General features: G+C 41.6%; 1 protein-coding gene across 3 annotated transcripts in view; it reads right to left on the bottom strand.

Moving 5' to 3' along the window:
• RAB3B (RAB3B, member RAS oncogene family) overlaps positions 1-24,820 on the bottom strand; it is a 51,930-nt gene that overhangs the window by 2,781 nt on the left and 24,329 nt on the right. For all 3 annotated transcript variants that reach the window (XM_027683190.1, XM_027683189.1, XM_027683191.1), the window contains 2 exons: positions 7,037-7,155; positions 1,433-1,557 (listed from right to left, as the gene is read on the bottom strand). In XM_027683190.1, coding sequence (XP_027538991.1) covers positions 1,433-1,557; positions 7,037-7,155 — 244 coding nt within the window. The remainder of the gene's footprint in view (positions 1-1,432; positions 1,558-7,036; positions 7,156-24,820) is intronic.

Here is a 24,820-nt window from a genome sequence, read left to right as displayed (position 1 = left end):
CAGAAAAACAGTTTTCCTACTGATAAATTCAGTTGCTATGGTAACTCTGTGTGTGTGTGGTTTGAAGTGTCCCATACATAAAGGATTCAGATTCTAGATGCCAAGTTTGTAATCAAACAAACAGATGAATTTTGGGGTGAGAAAAAAACATTAGATGTCCAAATTGGAGTGGGAGTTCAAATAAAACTTTCTATTTGGTGTTACATCGGTCTGGACAAATATTCAACTACTAACAGTGTAATCATTCCTGCAAAATATGTGGACACACTTGCACACACAACCTTTTTGAGAGTCTGCAAGCCAGGAGCCAAGTTTATTCACAGTAATATTTTCAAAAGCAAATTAAATTCTGATGGGTAAAAAAGAGCCCATAACTGATTTTGTAAACTAACCATGTCTCTGTTTGCTTTGCTAGTCCTACATGTAAAGATGTATTATTACAATAACAATACTGATGGGTTTAGTTTGATATTTGCTCATTATTTGTTTATGATGGCAGTACCTCAAGGCTCAAGTCACGAATGGGACCCCTTTGTGCTTGCCATATGTAGAATTTACACTTGAAATCTCTAAACCTGCAGGATTTTGCAGCCATGCCTTTTTTTTCACATGAAAAAATAACCTGATTGCTCTTAACTTTTCAGAACAGTGACCATCTTTTTGTTTAAATTTAAACTAATTTTTTAAACAGGATTTACTTGCTAGTTTGAATTCTTTAACAGAAGACAGCAGTATAGTTAAATCTTAACAGAGTCCTGATTCCATATTAAAAATATCACATATGCTATAATAGATAATGAAAAATGATAAATAAATGATAAACTAGTATAAGCTTATTTTGCTGTTCATTCTGAAATTTTCATTGCAATCCCAATTTCCTCTCAATGGAACTGTTCTGCTTTTTCTATCCCACATCAATAACATAATGTCATTTCCTTACCTGGATAAAGAAGCCTAGTACATTTTTAAAATATGTTTTACTCAATTCTACAGTTCTCATGTATAAACTCCTTTTTTTTCATTGTTTCATTAAAAAGATAAATTCTTCAACAAAAATCAATGTTTGCACTGATTTGCAATGAGTACACGGGACTTGGAGACCTGGAGACAGAATTGTGTTTATGAAAACCTTTTCTCTTTTCATTCTGCTGAGCTAATAAAAACTTTTCTGTTCAGACAAACTTTATCTTCCTTCCATCCTCAGACATTACCTTTACAGATACAGCAACACTACAAGTATTCTACCAAGCACATCTTGGCCTACTGAGCATGAAGCAAGTAAAATATGGATCTGGAATATATTACTCTTTCTAGTTGTGAGACCATTAATTAAGTATTACTGCTGGGGGGACTTTTTATTGTACAAACTAAAAGGAACAAAGTATAATGTAGCAGAGGGAAAAAGAGATAGAAAGAAAAGCTTTCCACATACCGAGCTGATCCGCCAGGTGTTTCCCCTTCTCCACAGGAACAATCCTGTCATCCTCCATGTCACATTTGTTTCCAACCAGGATCACTTGTGCATTGTCCCAGGAGTAAGTCTTGATTTGTGTGGCCCTGCAGCAGGTCAGAAAAGATTGTCACATTCCATCAGCTGTGCCAAAATAATCATATATTAAATATAAAACCAAGTACCATTAATGACCTGGCTTACATATAAAGGAAGGATGCAGACTCTGTAGCTCACAGCACCATTCTGTTTTACTACTCCTTAATTTGGTGTGACAATAAAGTTTCTTGTTAAGACTTTGAAAGTGTTAAAAGATCATGAGATCCAGATAAAAAGCTGAACTGAAGAATTTTTGAAATCTAGGGACAAAAAAGCTTGTTCTCCTTCAGCTGTCATCTGTCAGAGGAATGGCAATCAATTATAGCTCCTCGGGATAATTGTCCCATAGAGAGAGCCATACAATAAATGCACACTTCATGCTGGATTTACAACTTCTTATAAAAGACAGAACAACAATAATTTAGAGCAGACAAAAAAAGATGCTCATTTGCTGCAGCACATTTGCTGTAGAGTTTTAGGAACACTACAAGTACAGGTGGAAGGATCAAGTCATCTTTGCTTGAAGAGGAAAAGGAGTTGATGGAGGCTGAAAATTGCATAGGAACATGGAAATAATTGCTAAAGAGAAACAGAAATGTACCAAATCAGGAAGATATGAGATCAAGGCAAGGCTCTGTGAGCTAATATTTGAACCCAACAGGATGAAGTGATACCTAAGGCAGGGAACAGCAGATGCAATGACAGAGAGCAAGTACGGGACCAACGCTAACTTCAGTGGCAGAGGGTGCAGTGCATTGGAGCTTAGGAAGAAGCACTCAGGTGAACTTAGAGACTCTTGTGGAGCTCACTGTGGATCCCAAGTTGGTCTCTTTATAGTTTTTCCATGATGAAACTGAAGATTTTCCTCCTGTTTATCCTGAGGGCCAGTCCTCTCCCACCATCCTCGGGGAGGTGCCCCAGGGCCAGCAGCAGAACAGTATTAGCTTGGGGGAATTCACTTTCATCCATTTTTTCAGACCAGCACAACCTATTTTATCTTCCCCGAGTCAGCTCTATCTTTTCTGACTCCCTCCTTCCCAAAGGTAATTAGGCTGCTCTGCCAGAAGCAATACACTCCTTCCCACGTCCAGCCCTCCTCCAGTCCCTAAATCATCTTCCACTCTTTGTCCCTGTTAACCACCACTCCACACTGGACACTCACTTTCAGGCAACCCTGCCATTTCCCAGGAGAGCCAGGAGTCCCCTCAGATTTTTACTTCTGTTTAAGTTTGCTTGAACTCCCTTAACAATAAAGCACTTGATTCCTTCTCCTTCGAATTAGCAGGAGCCTCCAGCTCTGATCTACTAATGACAATTTTTAATTAGTTTGAGTTGCTTACTTGCCTTTTCCATGGAAAGAAGCCACTGGTGTTACTTCACAGATAACTATGGAAAAGGGAGTCATTTCACTGTGCAACTTGCCTTGAAGAAGCAGCAGCCTGTTTGGATTGCACTGGAAAACATAAACCTAACCCAAGCCCACTGCACAAGCCCAGACCCTTAGTGCAACACTCAAAAATAAACAAAGTCTCTGTGCAATCAAACTTTTTCCTCTTCCTAGTGCCCTCCTGGAAAGGCACTCTCTCCAAGCCCAATTTTGGCTCCTCCAGTTTCACCCTTTTGAGTGACTCCATGTAGACAAGCCCCATGGGAGCTAATATGAGTCTGTGATGAGCTTATCTCTGGGGTTTCTCAAGGCTCATCACAGAAGGGGGTGGCTGAAGAAATGAGCCAAAATCCCAGGAACGTGAAATCTCCCCACTTTCCCTCCATAAGCAATAGAGAGAAATAAAGTCTTCCCAGGTTCAATTTAAAACACCTATAAGCAGGCTTTTCTTCTGACTGGATTAATTTCAGCCCCTGGCATTGGATGGGGACACACTGCCAAATCTCAACTATTTAAACAGAATTACTTATCAAAAAGAAGCAACCTGCATGAAGGATCCCCCACAGAAACACATCCTTCTTGTTTTGTACAAGCTAGAGAAAAAGCTCTTACAGAACACCAATATTTACTCCTCTCAGGCATAAAGATCAACCAACCAAAAAAAGTTATGAAGAACATCTAAAGGAAACCCTGATGCCATTACAAAAAAATTGCAGCAAATTTCCAGAAACTTTTGGAAAGACAAATTACTAAATAACAAGACTTGTGCAATTGAGATGTTTCAACAACTGTCAGGGTGGGCCCAATATACACACTGAGAGAAAGATATTTCTGTGACAAAATAAAAATGCTGTGCCTTGTTTGTGCTGAATTCCCCAAATTAACAATAAAACACATTTTTTGTGCTTCACATGCGAACTTAGAGGAAAAATAGTCTCAGGTTCACAGTTACAACAGGAGGTATCAACAACCCAATTTAGAGATCAGCTTTAAAGATAATTTGTGAACCCAGCTGTCACTTACATCTAAGTTAAATTTTACCAATTTTTATTTTCCTTCTATGAAATTGTCTAGATTGTCCAAAGCAGAGCTTGCATAATATTTTCTATTTACTTCACATTTTCAAATACTGAATATATTGTAGTTCCAGTACAGTCTCAAATGAGGTATAAACTACTGATTTATCTACACACAAAACTATCAACCCAATGTCAAATAACAGCTATCAAAGGAGACTACTAAAAAAAAAATTCTAGAAACTGAGCTGAAAGCCAGGAAAGCTAATTTAACCCTTTCACTCACCCTACAGGAAATACATCTTATAGTCAAACAAAATAATTACTTCTCTTCAAACATCAGGTAAACCCCATCTTTGCATTTGCCCATTTATGCTTTTTCTTGTAAAATAATCTGACTGAACTCTTGCCACACTGCAGTAAGGAAAATCACTCAGGCTTAATATTTTAAGGCTTCTCATACATGTTTTACTTTTTCCAGTGAACAGGAGAACAAGTCATGTTCCAGGTATTCCCAAACGCATTTAAATTGTGTATCTTTCTCAGCGGCTTTAAGAAAATCATCATTAATTGGGGTGATTGATGTGAATGAAGGAAAAACTCTACTTCACATTCATATACTACCTGGAGAGCTTGTCTAAATATTGATATACAGCTACAATCCTCCTCATTCAGGAGAAAGGGTGACTTCACTTGGTTTAGGAGAAGTATGAGTGATACAAAGCAAACCAGGATCTTCTTTAGGACATCTACCCATAAGAAGGGTGAGGTAAAATGATCTCCCAAGGAAGAAATCATATGGCAGACTGGAAGAGATATTCTCATTTCCCTTGTGGGCAGGTGAGGACCAATGAGAAGGCTGTTAAAACAGTCGTGTACCAATGAACCAAAGACAAAGGCTCTGAACTAAAGGAGCTCAAGGAGGAGACATCTTAATTTTCCAGGGAGAGTACAGTTCCTGCCTGAAGACTAGATCCAGTGTAATTGGGTTTTTTAAGCATAACTATATCATGCAGCATGGTGGGGGAAAAAAAACCACCACAAATCCTACCTATATAATAATGGCCCATCTTCGCGAACGAAGATTTGGGGAAAGGTCTTTTACCTTTCCAGCCTGCGCAATGGATTTTTTAGGTGAGACACAGCCTGCGCTGAACTGAGCCCACCCTTTAATCCTAAGGTTCATCTGCCGGGGCCAAGCAAGCTTGGACAATGGCAGTGAGGTCCTCAGGACGTAGGTTTGTTTAGAGTGTCCTTCTCATAGATGGATGGCCACACAGGGCTAACGACCTCCATCAGGCCAGGAGACCGGGATTTGAACCCGTGGTCGCAGCAGCGAAAGTCCTGCACGCTAACCACTAGGCCACCAGGGGTCCCCCTACCTATATGCTATGCTAGAAAATGGTAGAGGCTGGTAAAGCAGCACCAGAATCAGACAAAAGCTTTTGTTTCCATTTCTTGTGCCTTCGGAAGTTTAGAAAGCAATTTTGCAGGCTGGGAAAAACCACCTCTGAGCTGCATGACCACTAGAGGACTCTGCTGGCCCAGCGTTGCTGGCTTTGCTACAGCCCTCATCTCCTCTCCAGTGGACCAGCTTCAGGAAGGAAAGAAATGTGTCGATTTGATCCTCCCCACAACATAACTTGTGCTCAGAATCTTAAAACTGGTTAGAAAGATTCCTGACACACAGGGTAAAAATACACTGATGGTTCACCTCTGTCCTTTGGCTGACAAGGTGCTCTCAGCAAAGATATTCCTGCAGCTCCCGTGGCACTGGAAGACATGAAGTCAAATCGACAAAACTGACCTTTCCCAATTCTTACTCTTGTATCAGTGCCTGTGATGGAACAGACCTTAGACCATTTCCAATACAAAGCTTCAGGTTAAACTTCACCTGTACAGCCTTCAAAATAGTAGCAGGTCAAAGATTGAGATTTGGTATTTTTTTGCTAAGTTAAGACTGATAAGTAAAACTTACTAGAGCAGAACCAACATTCAGAGAGGTAGATGAGCTGTGTGGTCATATATATCTTGTTTCACCAGGGAACCAAGCTGAAAACATTTACAGTTTAGTGAAAGATAGCCCTAACTCACATGCCTGCACTCCTATGGAAAACATCCCCATGCACACACTTGCAGAAAAAGTTTCATCTGAGCTTGGTGGAGCATGTGCCACATAGAGGAAACTGGTTTTGGCAAAACCTTTGGGTTTGTGTTTCTAACAAGGAAAAAAATTATTCCGCTATCACCAGCTGCTGCAGGACAGCTTAGGATGTTTCTGCAGTTCACATTCTGCAGCCTGGTGTCATGGTACTGAGATGGAGTGAAAGTGGAGACTACATCTTTAGTCCTGATGATAATGACCAACTGCTTCAGTGGACAGCAAGAACAAAACATGGGCAGCCCCAAGGAAAAGCAAATTATTATAAACAACAAACCACATGGTTGCAGCTTTTGAGTTACAGCCTAGATTAGAGGGTACAGAATAAGTGTTCAACAGCCAGCACCACAGCCAGCACATCACATTCTCCCAACAGGTCACCCAGATCATTGCAATTCCATCAGACTTGGGAGATCCCATTAACCACTGCACTGCCTTTTTTTGCACCCTGACCACTTATCTGCAATACACAGCAACCAGGTTACAAGCAGAAATTATTGAGGGGACTCACAGGGCTACTACTTCTGAGGATAAACACAGCCTTTCCCCAAATCCCTGAGATTTGAAGCGAACAATCACTGTTAAACTGAATTGTTTTAGCAGCATAGCCAGAAACCTCATAAGCCCAAATAATGTATTAAAGGATTGATTTCTTTATAATAAATTTAAACTTTTAAAAGCAACAAGTTCTATAGTATGCTACAATATTTGAATTATAACGTTTTTATTAAAGTGAAGCTGTAGAACTTTTTTGAAGGAAAGTTTATAAATCAAATTACTTATCCCAGGGTTTAGATGAAAAGGAAAGAACATGGTGATGCAAAGCATTATAGAAGGTGGGATGTCTCCTGTTCTCAATAAACAATTGTGAGGAGAGAATTGAGCAAAACCCAAACAAACCCAACAAAAACAGTATTTCGTACCAGTCCTGCACTGCATTGAAGGAGTCTTCACTGGTGATATCATACATGAGCACAAATCCCATGGCTCCTCGGTAGTAGGCAGTAGTGATGGTCCTGTATCTTTCTTGTCCAGCTGTGTCCTGGAACAAGAAGGAATATTTAGGCTTTAAGACTTCAGTTCTCAGAAGCAGGAGTTGTAATTAGGTCCTATATCCAAACTAAGGCAACCACTTTTTGTTATTATACATTTTAAAATTCTCATTTGCTCCCAACTGAAATGAACTCTACTTACATTTTAGCATTAATTAGGCTTTTGCATCAACCATGATTTGTTAAATGCATTTTGACACATGTAGTATTAAAAAAAATACCAAAGATGCCAACTCTTTAATTGCTCTTCTCTGCCTCTGCCTCAATGCAATAATAAAATGTTACCAGAGTTCACTGAAAGCTGACACCTCAAAGCAGAGGCAAAAGAAAACAGTCCAGGACTGTACCAGGCAAAAGACATTTACGTGTTGCAATTCAGTGTCACGGTCAGGAAAATGTCCTTGAGAGAGAAGCTGGGGGTGACTCAGTTCTTACCTCAGGTTAGAGATAATGATTAAAGACCCGATGCAATGAACTTTACTATATAAAGTGAATTTAATGTAGAGTATCCCAATCACAATGTCTGAGGTGCACATCTTAATTTGAGAGTTACTAATCCTCTCCTGCTGGTTCAGCTTAACTCTCTTTACCTATAGAGCCCTGCAGAGTACCTCTACCTGTGTTTGTCATTTCTGTGTTCAGCCTGGCAGCACAAAGGTGAAACTCTGGCATATACAACAGAAGAATTCTGAAAGACTCATGACAGCTAGAAAACATGTCAACCACCATCTGTTGGATGCCAATAACATTTATTCTTCACATTTTGCCTGCTTTTAAACTGGGGAATATTCCTACTCCAAATCAGCAGTTCTGCAGTCAATCCATTCCCTCAAGAAAAAGGAGAGAAGTCGTGGGCTGAACATATCTCTCATTCAGGAGATATCTATCAATTGAACAAACACATTTCATCCATTTTTTGGCAAATGGCAGCTCTGCGAACAGCTGCAGGGAGGCAAAAGGCCTTGCCTTCAAAGCACATGCTCAGCATGAGGTATTGACTGCTAGTTACTGTGCTGGTTTAGCAGTTCTGAAATGAGCAGTCCTTTAGTCCCCCAAAACCCACACTGAAGAAAGCATTTGCTGCCACTGGTTTAAAATGTGATTAAAGTTCTCTTCTCTGGAGAAAAAGAACCTAAAGGACTTATTAACCATGTAGTTGGAAGAGTAAAATAAATCCATGTAGAGCACTGTTGCAGGAGTACAGAGATCAGACACAGCACATCACCACAACCCCAGGAGACAGTGGGTGGGAAACTACTCATCTTTAAAATCATCTTGCCCATTGTTCCCATACATGCAGCTTTGTTTTTGCTGCATGTGAGGCAGTGTTGGCCCTGCCAGAACACACACCAGTCAGTCTGGGATCACCTGCTGTTCTGCACCAGAATATCACAGAGCCTCTCTGTAGGAGGAGAGCGCTTGTAAATAAACTCCTGACAGCTTGCTTAAAAGGCTCTGCCCGTTTCACTGCTGTGAGAATATCCAGAGCTGTAACACACTGTGCATTTCCCAGTGGAGAGACTATGCAGCATGTATCTTGCCATTTCTCCAATTCTCAGGAAAAAGAAGGGATTTTTTTCCTTTAGACTTGTGCATTTATTTCAAGACGGGTTAGTCCACTGGGTGATCATGATGAAGCATCATACACTGCCTGAGAAAGTTTTCCTGTTCCCTCCTGACAAGAGGTACCAGAATGAGGTGGACTACACCTTGAAGCCTGAGCGACCTTTTCCTCTCCTGCCAGTGATAAATCCACCACTCTCGTAGTCCCTGACAGCACATCCTGACTTGGCTGCTGAACAGCTAAACCAGCCATGACAACTAGATCCTACCTATACTTCTTCAAGCAGGAAGGTCTCAGCAGCAATAGTATTGTTCTTTTATTCAGAGAGACATAGTAGTTGCTTTATTTTAGCCTGATTTTATAAAGACATGAGGCTTATTAAATCATCAATGTCCACACATGCACTTTTGATCAAATTTAACCAAGGGGAAATGCTTTCAGATGTTCCTTACACATGTCACAAAAAATAGCTGGTAAGGTGAAAAAGAGGTCTTAAGCATACCTTAGCTAGGAAGAAAGCTTAAGTGCAATGATCTTTTTCCAATACCAGCAGGAGAAAGGCTCTCTTTGTGCCTCATTAGGAGAAAGCCCTAAATCAATATTAGTAACTTCACAGATTCTGTAACCAACAAAACCAAACAAATCCATAGGAAGTCTGGCTTCTTCACTTCTCATGCCCACAGCACTGTTGTTTTACACCTGCATCCCCAGGTTCTTTTCTCTCCCAAATCTCACCTAGTGTTTTTCTCCTCTGTGTTTAACTAGTGCTCATTTTGGCTTAGGGCATGAGGCTGTGACTGCGCAGTAAGTGACTGCAAGACACATTGTCTGGCTACATGTGGAATAATTTGGAAAGAAATTAAATTTGACAATGGCTCAGAGCAAGGACTTAGCTCTGGGGACATATGTCCAGGCTGTCCTGGGAAGCAGACCCAAGGGATGCTGAGGGGGACTTCCAAAACCTGTCCTGATACAATCTCAGTGCCTCAGCTCAGTGAGGAATTGGACTCATCTGCGATAAAGGCAAATTATTGACTGAAAGCTCTGGAATTTAGCAAATCTGGTTTGTTGATTGCAGTATTTTGCCTGTGACCCCCCTGTGTGGGGGGGGCAGGGCCCCAGTTTATACATCAGTGAGAGATGGGGTTGCAGGAGGTACAGAACCCCAAAGGGCTACATGCATTTACATAGTCATAACCTGTTCTTTGGGGGACAGTGCACTTAACTCATTAGAAAGGTAATTTGCATATTCATTCACTTAGGTGCCTGCCTTCTCAGGTTATCAAAGGGAGTGTGTTGTGAGGGAAAGGCATCCTATGTTTCATAGTATGTAAAGTTTATTGATAACCTTGCCCTGGTAGACATGTGGTAGAATGCAGAGATGTGATTCATCTCTACGTGAGTCACTGATGCCTTCCTCGCTCTGTTTTACTGTACAGGTATAGACCATGTCATCTCCCCTTACAGGTTTGTAGTTGCATTTCTCCAAATGCATTTGTTGTTATATCACCCTGAAATTACTTTTTTCCTCAGGTTACATTAGCTTTAGACAGCGATAAATTGGCTTAATTTTCTCGACTCACACCATGAGCAACCCCCTCACAGATGCCTTGACTGAAATAAAATAAAATAAACTGAAAAATCTGAGCTCACTTTCTTCAGAATTTACAATAATTGTCCTTACCTCAGTTTAAACCACCACAAACGTTTGCTAATTAGGCATTTCAGGTTTTTACATTCAAGTTGTTTATCCAATGAAGGAGAAAACAACTGACAGAGATTGCTCCCCTCCTCCCCCCCGCCAAGTTGTTTGCAAGATTTCCAGGTAGACCACAAACTCATCAGAAGACAAGTAGATGAGGCACAGGCAGGGATCAGCAGAGAGGTGATGTAACACTAATTAACAGTCTAGCCAAATGCCTGGGAAGAAGAGCCTGAGCCTTCAGCATCCAGAAGCCTGCTAGGCTGTCCCTGATGAGGAATCAGAGAGCTTGGCTGTAACCAAGCACAGAAGCATCTCTGTGAGGTATATTTACACCAGTGTGCTAACAGCTCTGTTCTTCTGTAGCTATTGTGTGTGCCTGTCTTTGATACAAACAATTAAAAACACCCACAAGACCATTAGTTGGGAGCTTGAAATAAAAATTTGAAGGTTTCGCATTAATGAGCAATCAAAATTCAGTGTTTATTCAGAGGAGAAAAAGACCTAAATGTATTAGCATTGTGTGCAGGTGCCCTCCAGTCACGAGATCCATCACATAAACATTTACAATAGAAGCACAACCAGCTTTTCTTAAATTTACTTGGCTGTCTCAGCAGAAACTGCAAGGTACTTACATAGAAAACATATTTGAGTTTTTAAATTATGACAGATGCCCTTTGCTGCAGGTCTGAAAAATCAGAATCCATGATTCTGAACCATCCTTCTTCCAGTGAAGATTTCCAGCTACAAGTTCTTTGTTCCAAATAAAATGTCACTGAAACATCTAATCTGTACTGAATTTAATCCCCTCAGCACCATGACTTTTCTAGCTGTGTAAGTGACAAATAGCCTCTAAAGAAATAAACATTTCCAATTTTTTAAAGGATTATGGTTTTATTTTCATGGGGTTTGGTTTTTTTTTAAAGAGGAATAATACTCAAGAGTAAGAGTTGCTTACAGTCCAGCTACTTGGCAACACTTACAAGACGCGTGTACTTAGCACCATCACTTAGGCTGCTCAGAGTCAGAACAGAGGCCACGTCCACCCCAATAACCAGCACCTGCACAATTTGGGGCTTCATCAGTTGTGGTGAAGGAGCTTCTTCTTCCCTGCTGTTCAGCGTCACCTTGTAACACCTACACTACAGGGTTTTGCACTTTTTTTTACCTTGTTTGGAGTTTGGTCAGCCTTGGAGACAGGATAATCCACTTCCCAGCCCCCTAGTTATAGAGGCAACAAGTTATTAGACATCAAAGTGTCAGGGAACATCTGACTCTCTGCAAACACAGCTCGGTTCTCAGCAAGACTGGCCACCTCAGCTACTGTTCTCTACCTGACAGATAACCTGAAAAAGCAAGAAATAGAGGCACATCCTGAAGGCAGAGGGCTGTTTTTCCTCTATCTGGGGCTCAGTAACACCTGAGCCCTTTACGTCCAAGACCTTTTCACGTTCCCTTCTGCACAGATGAGGAAACATCCGTACTCCCACGACACTGTGCTGGTGTCTCTGCTGTGAACAGTGAGGGTGCCACTGTTCCATCAATAACCCCGTTCCACCCTACTCTGTTCCCATCTCTCCAACTGTTCATGCAGCCCTTTCCACTGCTGCCTTGTTCTGCCTTCCCCACTGGACTGAGCAGCCTTCCTTACCTTTCAGAACTGTTGCAATGTGAAGTGTTAAAATTCTCACGACCTCCAGCAAATCTAGTTGTTTTGGTCACTGTTATTGATGTCTGCTGCAAGCTGGCTGGTATGTCCCATCCCACTACTCTCCTGTCAGGACATGGATTTCAGACATCTGGGACTGAGCCTTCCTTAGCTGGATGTTTCCCCAGTGCTGAGCACAGAAGGGATCTATTCTGCCATTGAAGTTCCCGGATGTTACATTCCCACATACACATTTCCTTTGAAAAAGTAGATTTTTGAGTGGAAGCCACCAAGAATCAGATAAACAAAAGTCACCTTGAGAAAGAGGAAGGGGGAAAAAACAACCCACCCACCAGGTATCACAAGGGAGAGTAACCTTGGGCAGACTAGGATGTGTCATTAATAAGAGAATGTTAACATGGAGCTTAGTGTTCCTTCTGGCAGCTAGAAATAGGAACAAACAGGCAAGCAAGATGAGTCACTGGTTAAGACATGGAAAAGATGTGATGTCATGAAAAACCTGTGAAGTTTCAATTGCTGCCAGGAGCAAAATAACACCTGGTTCCTTCAGAACTCAGCTCTAATTAAAATGCTCCAGTTCAACAGATCACATTAAGCATGTGGGGTTTTTTTCTCTTGTTATTGAGTTCTCCCATTGCCCAAGAGTCACTGGAACCTTCTCAGACATATTTAGCTACCTTGAGAGCCAGTTTCATTTAAGCAACATGCAGGAAAGCATTTCTGATGTGAAAACCCCTGTCTTTTTCGATAAAAGGCTCTATCCTTGCAAAGTGCTTTTCAAACATTCCCACATTATGGCTATTTTCACTTCTACTCTTTAAAAGCTGTAAAATCAGCAGCCTTGGATAACTTCAGTACTACCAGTTGCAGAAACTTCACTTTTCCTATCCTATTTTACTTACCCTGTACAGAAGGTTCTACCTGTTTCTTCTCTCTAATGTTCCCACACTAACTGCTCCCACCAGAGAGAGAGAAATTTTTTTGAAAAGAGACTTTTAATACATGCAGAGTCTATGAGAGCTCACCAGCATCTGGTCAGTCATCAGAGGCCTTGGTCACGCCCAACACACACACTTTTGAAGTTATTCCCTGTAACTCAGTGGCTGAGTGTCTCTTCAGGTGAGGCACCACACTTCCCTTTCAAAGTACTTTTGTAAATGAAGCTGATGGACAAGGAGGAAAGGTTAATCCACCATTAAAACATTTTTGGTGGTTGGGGAGCACCAGCTCTTTTAACTTTTCTCAGCAACTCCACACCATGTAAAACAAAAAGTGAATCACTGAAAATGCAACAGGCTGCATTTGCTCAGCAGAATGCAGTTCCCACACTGGAATCGAGCCAAGGTACTGTGATTGACACTACTGCTCATGACCTGCTAAGATGTTAAAAATATTATTTCCATTTTCCCAGGTGCCTTGAGATTGTAGGGAAGATTAGCAGCAGTTGCCCTTCCTGATCTGTCAGAGGGTAAGGAGGACTGGAATAGGGCTGCTTGCTTATAAATATTATCTGCTCTTCTCATCTTTTTGTAGGTTGAGTTTTTCTGTTAGAGTATTTAAAAGCCAATGCCTGCAAAGCTGAAATCACATTAAGAGGTACACACAAAGATTAAGTACATTGTGCATATTTCTTAAATTCTAAGCCGTGAAAAGTATTATTTTTCATTACTTGGAATTAATATGAGGTCAATCTTATATTTTTGATTCTTCCTGATCCAGTTACCTTGATAGAAAGATAAAGAAATGGCTGTAATAAAAATATGTAGCATCCACACCACATACATACCTCAACTTCCACTTCTTTAGATGCAAATAAACAGTGAGCAAAGTTCAAGGGGTATATGATGCATTTGAAAGCCCATGCACTGTGGGCAAAAGTGATAAAACCATCAGTGACATGTTTAAAAAAAACCCAAATCATTTAAGAAAATGTTAAGAGGCTGAGATCCTAGAATAAGAAGCTTTCTGGGCACTGAATGCATTATTATCATAGAATATATTGCTGCTTTGGCTAGATCTTTTCAGTTGTCCCACGTATATCCTTTAATTCTGTTAATCAAGACTGTAAGAACAGCTGTACAACACACAGATGTCTGAGCAATGTTAGTCACCATAAGCATTATTAATTAGCTGCTGTTGAGAAGCAGATAAATTAATCACAGCCAGAGCACTTCAGAAGCAGCACCAGGCTCCTGTGAATGCACCACCGTGGACATCCTAAATGGTCCTGCAGGGCAGTGGATTGACGTGCTTCAGTGCAGCTCCCACCGCACGGGTCGCAGCAGCACTCTGCTCACCCGAGAGATGTACAGCAGGAAGGGAAATCTCAATACATTATGAATCAGCTGCCAAAAGAACAAGCACACAATCTGCGAGGAGGAAGTTAAGTGATCTGCGGTACAAATCTGTCTGAATTCGGTGGTCTGGTTCTTTGATCTGGAAAGGAATAAGGGCAGGTGAAGGGAATCAGCATCGCGGTGCTCTCGGCCTCCCTCCCCCTCCAAGGCACGCAGGCAAAGCGGAGCAAATCCCTGCTCTGAAAGCAGCCGAACAAGACTCAGACAGACTTCCCGGAGCCTGTTTCTGGGTGATCAAATGTCATGGTAACCGGCGAGAGCCAGGCAGCGAGAGGGGCTGGTCGCGGAGCCAGTTCTGCTCAAGGATGGGCATCGCGGCGGCTCCCGGCGGTGGTACCCAGTGATGGTACCCGGCGGTGGTACCCAGTGATGGTACCCGGCGGTGGTACCCAGCGATGGTACCCGGCGATGGTAGCCAGCGATGGTACCCGGAGGTGGTACCCCGACCGGCCCCCGGCTCTGGGCAAGACCTTCACTTAAACTCATTTACAAAGCAAATATTTCGGTGTTTAAGAAAATCAATTACTTCATTCCTGGAAGACCTGTTGGAAATCCTGATTATAAAAAAGACTTGGTGCTCTGCTAGGAACATCCCTCCTAGGGCTGGTTCTTATCAAGGGAAGATTTCAGCTTATTTAGTAGTGGATTAGGGCTAAATCCGAGCCTCATACTTCACAAGAACCCCCTAGAGATATTATGTCAAGGGGGTCAATTCTAAGACAAAGTGCTCAGAAGTTCTGGGAAGCTGTTTACGATATCTTTGAGGTTAAAATACCAAATTGAATTACAATCATGAGGCAAGAACATGTACTTTAAATTGAAGGGCAGCAGCTAGACAAAAATAAAATAACCAAGCTTAATTTATATTAAGAACAACACGCCAATAAAAGTAAAATATAATATTCTTTTAAGGTCTTTAAAATCCTAATGTGTAATTTTACAAGATTTGGTGGAAGTGAAGAGCTGATCAGGCAATTTTCAATTTACTACCTCCCAAATTAGGAAAAAAACCCCACTGCTGAATTCAGGTGAGCATTAAACAAAAATATAAAGACATTGAAGGTTCTAGAAGTCAAGAAGGTAGAATGAAAGCTAAAAGACAACAAAACCCAAGAACAATTTGAACCTCATAAATCAGAAGGTAAACAAAAAAGGGAAAGAAAAAAGTACTCACTTCAGTGGAGTCTGAAACACATTTTCTAAATGCTGGAATTTGCAATAACAGATTCCTCTATCTCATATGTTTTTATTTGACAGAAATGTGCATATACTTTGAAAAGCAATTTAATAAATAGATCTGATATACTGGTGACATGAAGGGGGATTTGTTTAAATTCACAAAAAACATTTTAAAAAAATCAAATGGAATTTGAAACTCTCCAAATAAACCCACATTTCTGCTGAGAATATAAAGGAAGACTTTCAGCTAAAGAACAGCTATTTTGGAGGAGTCCTAAGCATCTTAAAATACAGGCTTTGTCAGCCACAAGAGTACCCGCATGGTGATGCTCAGTAATAGCACAAGAAAAAGAAAATAATCTTCTATTATAACCACACAGACCAGATTTTAAACTCAAAATTACATTGAGCAGCAGCTGCAGAGGGCTCACAAAGCAGTTCTGGGGTGCCCTCGGGGCTGATGTGGTTACAGCCGATGCCTTTCAAGGTGTGAGGTCCATTTCCACACTGTTTTAAGTTCACCCACCTCTGTGGTGATGTCTCCTCCTTTCCATTTGGAAAGAGAATCACGAGCAAATGCTTCTTGACATATGTGTGAGATGTTTTGCTGTTTGGTATTTTTACTGTTTTATTTTCACTAATCACTTCATCACCACAACACCTCCCTGCTCTGTCTAGGCCACCAACTGCCTCTGGCCAGTGGACACATCCAGGGCCTGAGTGGCTTAAATCTTCCTGATGAAGAGCACATCTTCATATCTACCTTTTTTAGAAAGATAGAAGAAAATCACAGCAGATTTTCCAGCTGAAGAAAATGTGTTGCTGGCATTCTAAAAAAGCAAGTATGCTGCTGCACACCTCCAGGGTCACCTGTTCCCTGCCATTCACCACCCAGTGGGACTTTGGTCAGGCTCCCAAGCCCAGCCTACTGCTTGTACTTACTAGGACTGCTCAGTTCAGCCCAGATTTGGGGAGATGCCACTTGGTGATTGAACTTTGATATTTAAAATAAGTCCTGAATTGTAAGGTCCTGCCTGCATCCAATGACCTCAGTGAAGAATCCTGCATAGGCAGAGGTCCTGACTCCTCTCAAATCAGACTAAATTTTCAGGTAAGAGGAAAAGAAGACACAGCATTTTTCCACGTAATCTGTTTCTCGAAACACGGACCTCAGCCCAAGGAAAGAAGGCTGTAAAAAGAGCTGTTAATGACAACTCCAAACTGTCTTATTTAAAGCTAATAAAAACCTTTGTGCAACAGGAACAGCATGAGATCATATTTGTACAGAACACTAAACATGTGTGATGCTGTACAGATCAACAAAAATATAGGTGGCATCAGTCTTCATTATATTCTAGCAATTTTATATTAATATAGCTTCATAAAGCAGGGAAACTGCACAGCATCACCCAAAGCAAGCAAAGATCTATCAACAAATCTGTAATTGAAGCAATCACAGTATCAGGCACAATCCAAGCACAGGTTCATGCATTATGCTGCTTCCCAAATCACTCAGGCCCTCTGCCAGCAGAAAATTGACAACAGGCGCTCTGGACCACCGGCTCAGTTCAGCAAAGGGCAATTCTACACTCCATTACCGTCGCATTTCTACAAACACTTCCCAGCTCAGCAGTGAATTTGTCGTGTTACACGGGGAAAAACACATGCTGAAATATTTATCAAATGAAAGCAGCTTCCTTAGCAAGAACAAACCTCGGGGCAGACTGAGCTCCCCTGCTTTCACGTGTATCTATGTGATTTGTCTGGAGAAGGTGTAACAAGTTGATGTTTTGAGGAATACAAGTTATTTACTGTGACAGGGATAAAAAGAAGGCTCTTAGGACTTCTTTCTTCGTCCCAGCCCAGTGCAAATCACATCTCTTGACTGAAAGGGTGGAAAAACAAACTTTGGAGCAAAGCACAAGGCATAAGTGAGTGGAATTAGATCTGCCAATGAGCTAAAGACATTTTCACAAAAGAGGGCATGACTTCAGCAACAGCATAACTGCTTCAAAACACTGTGAAACTACAATTAAATGAATTGTGCTTTCTGCCTATTGCTATTTTGCCTTACTCCAACATCAAAGAACTATAACTCAACCCAATTTCGGAAGCTGTAGAGCAGCAGGGGAAGCTTTGGTGTTGGCTGTCTGCAGCTTATCCTAATGCTTTATCCCAAGATCCAGGCAGTGAGTGACAGTATCTGCAGAACAGAATGATTTCTGGTCTTGCAGGGAATAGTTCCTGTTTCACTGCTATACTCATACCACAAACACCATTCTCAGAAGAACAAAGTCCAAAGAACAAAATTATCCCCATTTAAAGCATTAATAAAATTAATACAAAGAACTGAAAGGGAAAAAACCCTTCTCTCTTCACAAGGCACCCAGATCTACTTTCTCCATCCAGTACACCAAAGGGAAGTAATTTCCCTTTACCAAAGGTTTTCTTTTTTATCTTCTGAGCCAGTTGAAAAATTATGAAAGCCACAATAATATCCGAATCTCTTTATATGTGTTCTTTTGCTACTTCTTCATATGGAGCCTGAAGGGAAAGCTGAAGACTTCATCCCTGTCATACCAGGACAAACTGAAAGCTCCCATAAATCTCGGACAACCTTAGCCAGGCCCTCTTGGCAGGCCATGTGGTAACATCAGAGCTCATCTCCTGCCAACTCCTGCAGCTGAGAGAAGGGAATCCTAAGATCTAATCCTCAACAAGGAGGTTTTGCCACAGTTAAACAGTGCTTTGTGCCAGCCTTCCTTATGCTTAGCGACTAAAGATTTCTGAGTTCCAATTATCCTGATAAAGTGGGGCATAAATAAATATGCTGCAAAATTTCATCCATGGTATGTACTCTTCCTGGAGTCAAACAGTCAGACAATAAGTATTAGATGATATAAAGAATAAACACTGTTCTAATCTCAAAGTGTCCTACCACATCACTAATGGTATCAAATCAAATCAGCCCTGCATTCATTAGGAATCAACAGACAGCAAATGTTATATAAAAACTCTCAGATAAGAACAGGCAAGATTCTGGTACATGTTTACTTCCTTTTAATTAGCGAACAGACTAGCTGCAGTCTAGCTCTTGAAATGAGATGTAAACATAAATGACCTCCACATATGCCCCATCTTTCAAACCAGCTTATTGACAGGGGCTGCACGAACCACCTCTCACCCACACTTGCTTCAGTGATATGTCCAATGGTCTGCTCCTCAGAACTGGAAGAGGCTTTTTTGTGTGAAAAGAAGAAAAACAACAGGTATTAAAGGTGCATCTGGCAAACAAAGAGGTTCATCTCTGTGCCCATGAAAGAAAATGGGAGGGATGATACTAGAAATAGACCTCATGGTGAGGTGAGACATCTCCCTAAAAAAGGACAAACTGAAATAAACCAAAAGACCAGCAGAAAAAGATGATGGGAGGGCTGGCTTATCATAAACCATTGGAAAGGCAAGATGATGGGTTAAGTACAACCATCATCCCAGGATGTTACAAGACTTGTTTCAGAAAAGGCAGAACAAGGAGCTTCTTTGGGCAGGGTCAGGTCTCTTCAGCTCTGACAGAGATCAGCAGGACCAGGTCTTCAGGAAGTCTCTCCTTCAAGCTTGGATGCTTGCAATTCCCACAGAACATTAGAAACTACAGACGATAAAGTGATATTATCCTTGTCATATCCAATAAGACCAAAGAACTGTTGTTGATCTCACTGGGTCTAGGACTTGTGCCCACTTCACAAATTAAATTTTTAATAGAAAAGGAAAACTCTTCAATCACTTATTTTATCTGGTAATCATAGACTTCTGCTGCTGCTGGTGGGCTGGGGTTCTTTTTGTCGCTGCGGTTTTTGTTTGGTTGATTTTTACATCTTTGAGTAGAGTTTATTCTGTCATTTCCAGGGGTTTGGCCAAACTCAGCACCCACAGAGTTGTGAAGAAACCTGGTAAAACTTAACACATTCAAAGTAAAAGATGCATTTAGTTCATGCTCTGTTTGCATCCAAGAGGCTCAGGTCAGGATTCGATGCCTTGTGACATATGCTTCTAACATGCAGCATCATCCTCCTCTTGAAGCTTTTCCATTTTGTGACCATAATCTCAATGTTTGACAAGTTCATAGCATGGTAATGCAGATTTTAGTGCACAGGATGCTCTAAAAACTATAACCACACTCTGGAGAGGCAGCGTTGTCACCACCTCTACATCCATGTGGTTACTGAAAAGCCATTTCTCAGACATCATTCTCAGATTTCAGGAGCAATGGATGAAAATACAACTCATGAAATTATCTAATGAAAACAGAAACTCAATCACAGGCTTCACATCCTGTCTCAGTTAGACTGGGCTTAGGTCAAAATTCTCAGGTGTTTACAGGATTGTTAAAACAAAGAAAATGAACAAGTGAAGGAAAAAAATCAACTAGGCACAGTTGAAATGCTTGTAATTAGCATCTTTGTTTTACTGAAGGGATTGCAAAGGTTCAGTAGCAGTATATAGCATCAGAGAGTTTTCTAACACATCGTTATAACAAAAGGGAAAAGAAGAAACTCAGAAAGAATGTGCTATATTAACTTGATATTGCCAAGGTAAACAGTTTTACAATCTTGTAAGAGAGATTAAGATCACAAGTTACCAGGGTACCATTGTTCCTTCCAGCTTCATATTTTCAACACAAAATTAAATACTTTAAAGGCAACACAGAGCTGTACTTTCCCCACTGCAAACTCATTCATCCTATTCTGCGGGAAGCTGAACCAGCACAGGATTTTCTGAATTTCTTTGTTCACAGCTTGTTATTCATAACTCAGTATAGTTACAATTTGAAAGTGAAATAATCTCTGGACGCACTTTTCCAATGTAACTTCAGACAAAGCACCTGATCCAGATTTGCTCTCAGGAATGCTGCTGTAGAAGCTGAAGCTTCCTGGGTTTGTCTGATCTCAGTTGAGATTAGCAGCTGATCTTCCATTTCTTCACTTGCTCAACAGCAACAAAGCCCTGCCAATTACAGAGCATGTTCCTGTCACTCCAGATGGACAGTGCCACAGGGGCAGCTCGGAAAACGAGAAGAGAAAGCATGTCACGGTATTAAAGCGAGGGAGACAAAGGCACATTGCCAGGGCCTTTTAGGAGACCTGCTGAGTTTTTGTGAGAACAATTCTCTCTTTGCCGACCTTTTACCAGCAAGTATTTTTCTCCCAACTACAGAAACACCTTTCTGCCTCCATTGATTACTTCTGGCTACTTCCAATGCCCTTGATCTACTTCTATCCCAAACTGGCCTTTCAGAGAAGACCTGAATTTTTGGGGCATGTGAGAGAAAGATATCTATGAGTATTGCAAAGTCATGTCCAGGACTAGTTTGTGTTCTTCCAAAGGAATGAAAAGTTGATATATAAAAGAAAAAAAAATAGAAAAAGAAAAGAAGCACCAGCCTAGAGGCAGCTATTCATTCATACTGAAATACAGATTGGAAGTAGCTATTCATTTATACTGAAATACAGACCGGAGGTAGCTATTCATTTACATTGAAATACAAGTTGTTTTGGCCACAGAGAATTAGGTTTCACAGTGTATTAAGACTACACTTCATTTGCCTTTACTGCCCCTCCACTTACCCACCTGAATAAATACAGGTGTTAACTCACAAGCTATATCTTCCAAATATCATATACAAACTGCCTCACAGGCACATCAAGGCTGTCATCTGCTAAATTCAGGAGGAGATACCACCCTGCTGCCTGACAGGAGCAGATTAAATATCAGCAAACCTCTTCCTGATCTTAGCAACCGTGCTAACGTCCCATGAATCACTCTCACAAATCATTCGGTGAAAGCAGAAAAGCCAGGTTGTGTTCTGTGCCCAAGGCGGACACCCCACTTAGCTACAGAGCAACACTTCATAAGTCAGTGGGACTTTCTGCTTCACAGGGGTGCTGTCTCCTCTTCTCAACACATCACAGTGCCTAAAGGTAAGAGAACTCCAGAGTTCTCAGGGTGCTGCCAGCAGTGCAACAAGCACTGTGATCAGCTCGGAGCTGCTGGGGGAGAAAGCAGCTGCAGCTCTGACACCTCTGGGCTTCTCCTACCTGGGAGTTTCTTCTCCATGGGGGACGGTTTCCTGCCCAAGCACAAAGTTCGACCCTGCCAAGGAACCTCCGGAGGTGGGGTAGAAGCAGAGTTCCCCTCCTCCTGCTGCCGTTCAATATGGGAGGCTCTGGTCTACTCAAACAAATGTTATTTACATGGCTCACCTTGGTAGCATAGGCAGTGTGATTACTCAAGTGCTGCATGAGAAACCCCACACAGAGATAGCTGTAAAGCATCCCACTCTCTTTCCTCCTCCTGAAGCAGCTGTGTCTATAGTGATTATTTGCATAAGTCACTCAGATCAGTTGCTATCAATTACTATGCGGTGGATTATCATTTAATGTTCTTATACAAATAAGGTTTTATAGCTCTTTGATGAAGTGGGTATTTTTGGCTAGGTGGAAATCACTCTGGGGCTTAGACATCAGTTGTGTCCAGAGAAGGGCAACAGAGCTGGGGAAGGATCTGGAGTACAAGGAGCAGCTGAGGGAGCTGGGGGTGTTTTGCCTGGAGAAAAGGAGGCTCAGGGAGGACCTTATTGCTCTCTACAACTACCTGACAGGAGGTTGTAGCCAGGTGGGGGTCAGTCTCTTCTCCCATGTAACAAGTGACAGGACAAGAGGAAATGGCCTCAAGTTGTGCCAGGGGAGGTTCAGATTGGATATTAGGGAAAATTTCTTCACTGAAAGAGTGGTCAGGCGTTGGAACAGGCTGCCCAGGGAAGTGACAGAGTCACCAGCTCTGAAGACATTTAAAAGACGTGTGGATGTGGCACTTGGGGACACGGTTTATTGATGAATGTGGCAGTGCTGGATTAATGGTTGGAATCGATATTAGATTTTTATTTCAACCCGTATTTGTAAGGGTGAGGCTGGTGGAGCTGGTTGTTCTAAGTTGTGTATTTAGAGTGAAGCATGTTTGTTCAGCATTTGCAGGATCACAATATAGATAAGTTGATACGATTTTTTGAGAGTGCAGGAGGAACAGCTACATCAAGGAAAGAGTTACGCCTCTTTACAAAGAGCAGCACTTCATACCTTGGTTGATACGTACCCACACAACACAACAGGAAGGCTTCCTACCCATAACTGAATGCTCACAAGCAAAAGATTTTAGCCTCAGGTTGGAGATGTTGCATCCAACAATCTCCTTTCTCTAAAAATTCTCCACTATGATATTATACTTTTTTTCCCCTAAGCAACATGTACACAAACATCTAAATCTAACAAGTTCCAGTAAATTAAAAACTAACAGACCAATTTCAAAGACACTGGTCCAAGCTGGTTGCCTAGACCTCATACATCTCTGGTGGAGTTCAGCATTGTATTTGAAAAACCTCCTTCTGAAACTTTTTAGATTCCCCTCCTGATCCACAGGCAGGAGTTTTGCTAAAAAATGGCACCAGGTTACCCTCTTTCACCACAAAGTGTGGCAGCTGAAGGGGGCACCTTGGCATGGGGGTGCAAAGCCCCCAGACTCCACCCTACTGTCTGGTTAGCAGGTTTTTTTGGTTGGTTGGGTTGGGTTTTTTTTACAGCTACCAATGTTACCCATTTCCTGAGGGAAAAATTACATCTATCCTAGCTAGAAATACTCAACGTCCTAATTTGTACTGACAGGAGAATGTGTTGTCAAGCTGCAATCAGAATAATGCATCTCCTTCTGTTCGTCAAGGAGTAACCACTGAGAAAAATTTCAGAATAGTCCAACACATTTTTCCTATTCTTTTCATGCACATGATACAAGCACTATGTATCTACTGTGCTAGCAACTGAAACAGTCTTTTAGACACACTGGATTGTCTCTCATTAGCATATCCTCACATCAGTAATCAAAATCAATCAGCTCAAATCAAACTAATTTTCCATGTGCTCTGTTAAAATGTATACCATATGCTGGCTGAAACTTATACCAAAGCAAGACTGTGTTGCTGTAGGAAGCTTCTTTCTGCAGCTACATCTCACAGCAACATTGGGTCAATTTCCATTAAAATTCTAAGAAAATCTTTGTTTTAACTATTTTCAACCAGCCTTGTGTAGCTCCAAAGGATTAATTAACTGACTTGCTGGAATTAGTCATTAGCAGTGTATCACAATACCTGCTGTCTCTGTGGGGTCCCATCAAGGGTTAAAGACGAGAACTTACTCTCTGATCAAAGAGGACCTCTGAGAAATCACAATTCACAAGGCATACCCAGAGTCTTAGCTTCAGCAGCATTTGCAAGATTTATATGATGGTATTTAAGTCATTGCTTACTCTACCCAGTTAAACATCTGGCTGCTGTCAGATTTGCAGGTACGCCGAGCTGGAATGCACCTGCTCACAATACCAACTACTTCTTAACATCATTTGTATTACAAGAATGCTTAGGACCCTTCATCATGAAGCCACTGCTGAAAGGTCACTCAGGCTGGAGAAGCAGCACCTCCTGTCTCTGTCCAGGAGGATCAGGAGTGAGCACCAACAGCCAGGGGCCTGCAGGAACCACCACCCCAATCAGCACTATGGTTACCACCTCCCTATTAGACCATTTACTTTGCATTCCAGAAGACACCGGGTGGATAGCCCTTCACAGCCCTGTGTTGGGTTTTATCCCACAGTTAAGCTGCAGAACTAATATCAAGCGACACCCCACCAGTGCGCTCAGCATCCCGAGGGACCAGGGGAGAGCTGAACTACCCTACAGTGCACTCAGTCCTCAGCCTCCCTGCTGCTCCTGCCAACAAAACCAGCTATAGAAGACTGTCCAGCATTGGCTGGGAAGTGTACAGACAGCCTGTTTTTATATTAAATGCTTTACAGTTATTTTAACAGCCCTGTTCTAACCTGATTTCAAACAGCAGGAAGCCATTCCTTGCCTCTCCACTCTCCTTACTAGAAGCCTCAATTTGTACTTGATGAGATGACTTGTTTTTCTCTCAACTGATCACTGTCATATGCCTAACCAAATGTGTCAAGCAAAGCATTAGAAGGGATTCATAAATGCTAAACCTCTAAGAGGCTTAGGAGTGAGAAACATAATCGAGTGTCACTGCTGGAGGCAGAGGAGTTGTTCAGGAATTCTGATAAGCATCAATTCAGCAGATAC

The sequence above is a fragment of the Neopelma chrysocephalum genome, unplaced genomic scaffold (genome assembly GCF_003984885.1).
Source record: "Neopelma chrysocephalum unplaced genomic scaffold, ASM398488v2 Primary Assembly neopelma1_64, whole genome shotgun sequence".
Classification (NCBI taxonomy): Eukaryota; Metazoa; Chordata; class Aves; order Passeriformes; family Pipridae; genus Neopelma; species Neopelma chrysocephalum.
The sequence above is the reverse complement of the archived record's forward strand: the minus strand, read 5'-3'. Positions and strand labels throughout refer to the sequence as shown.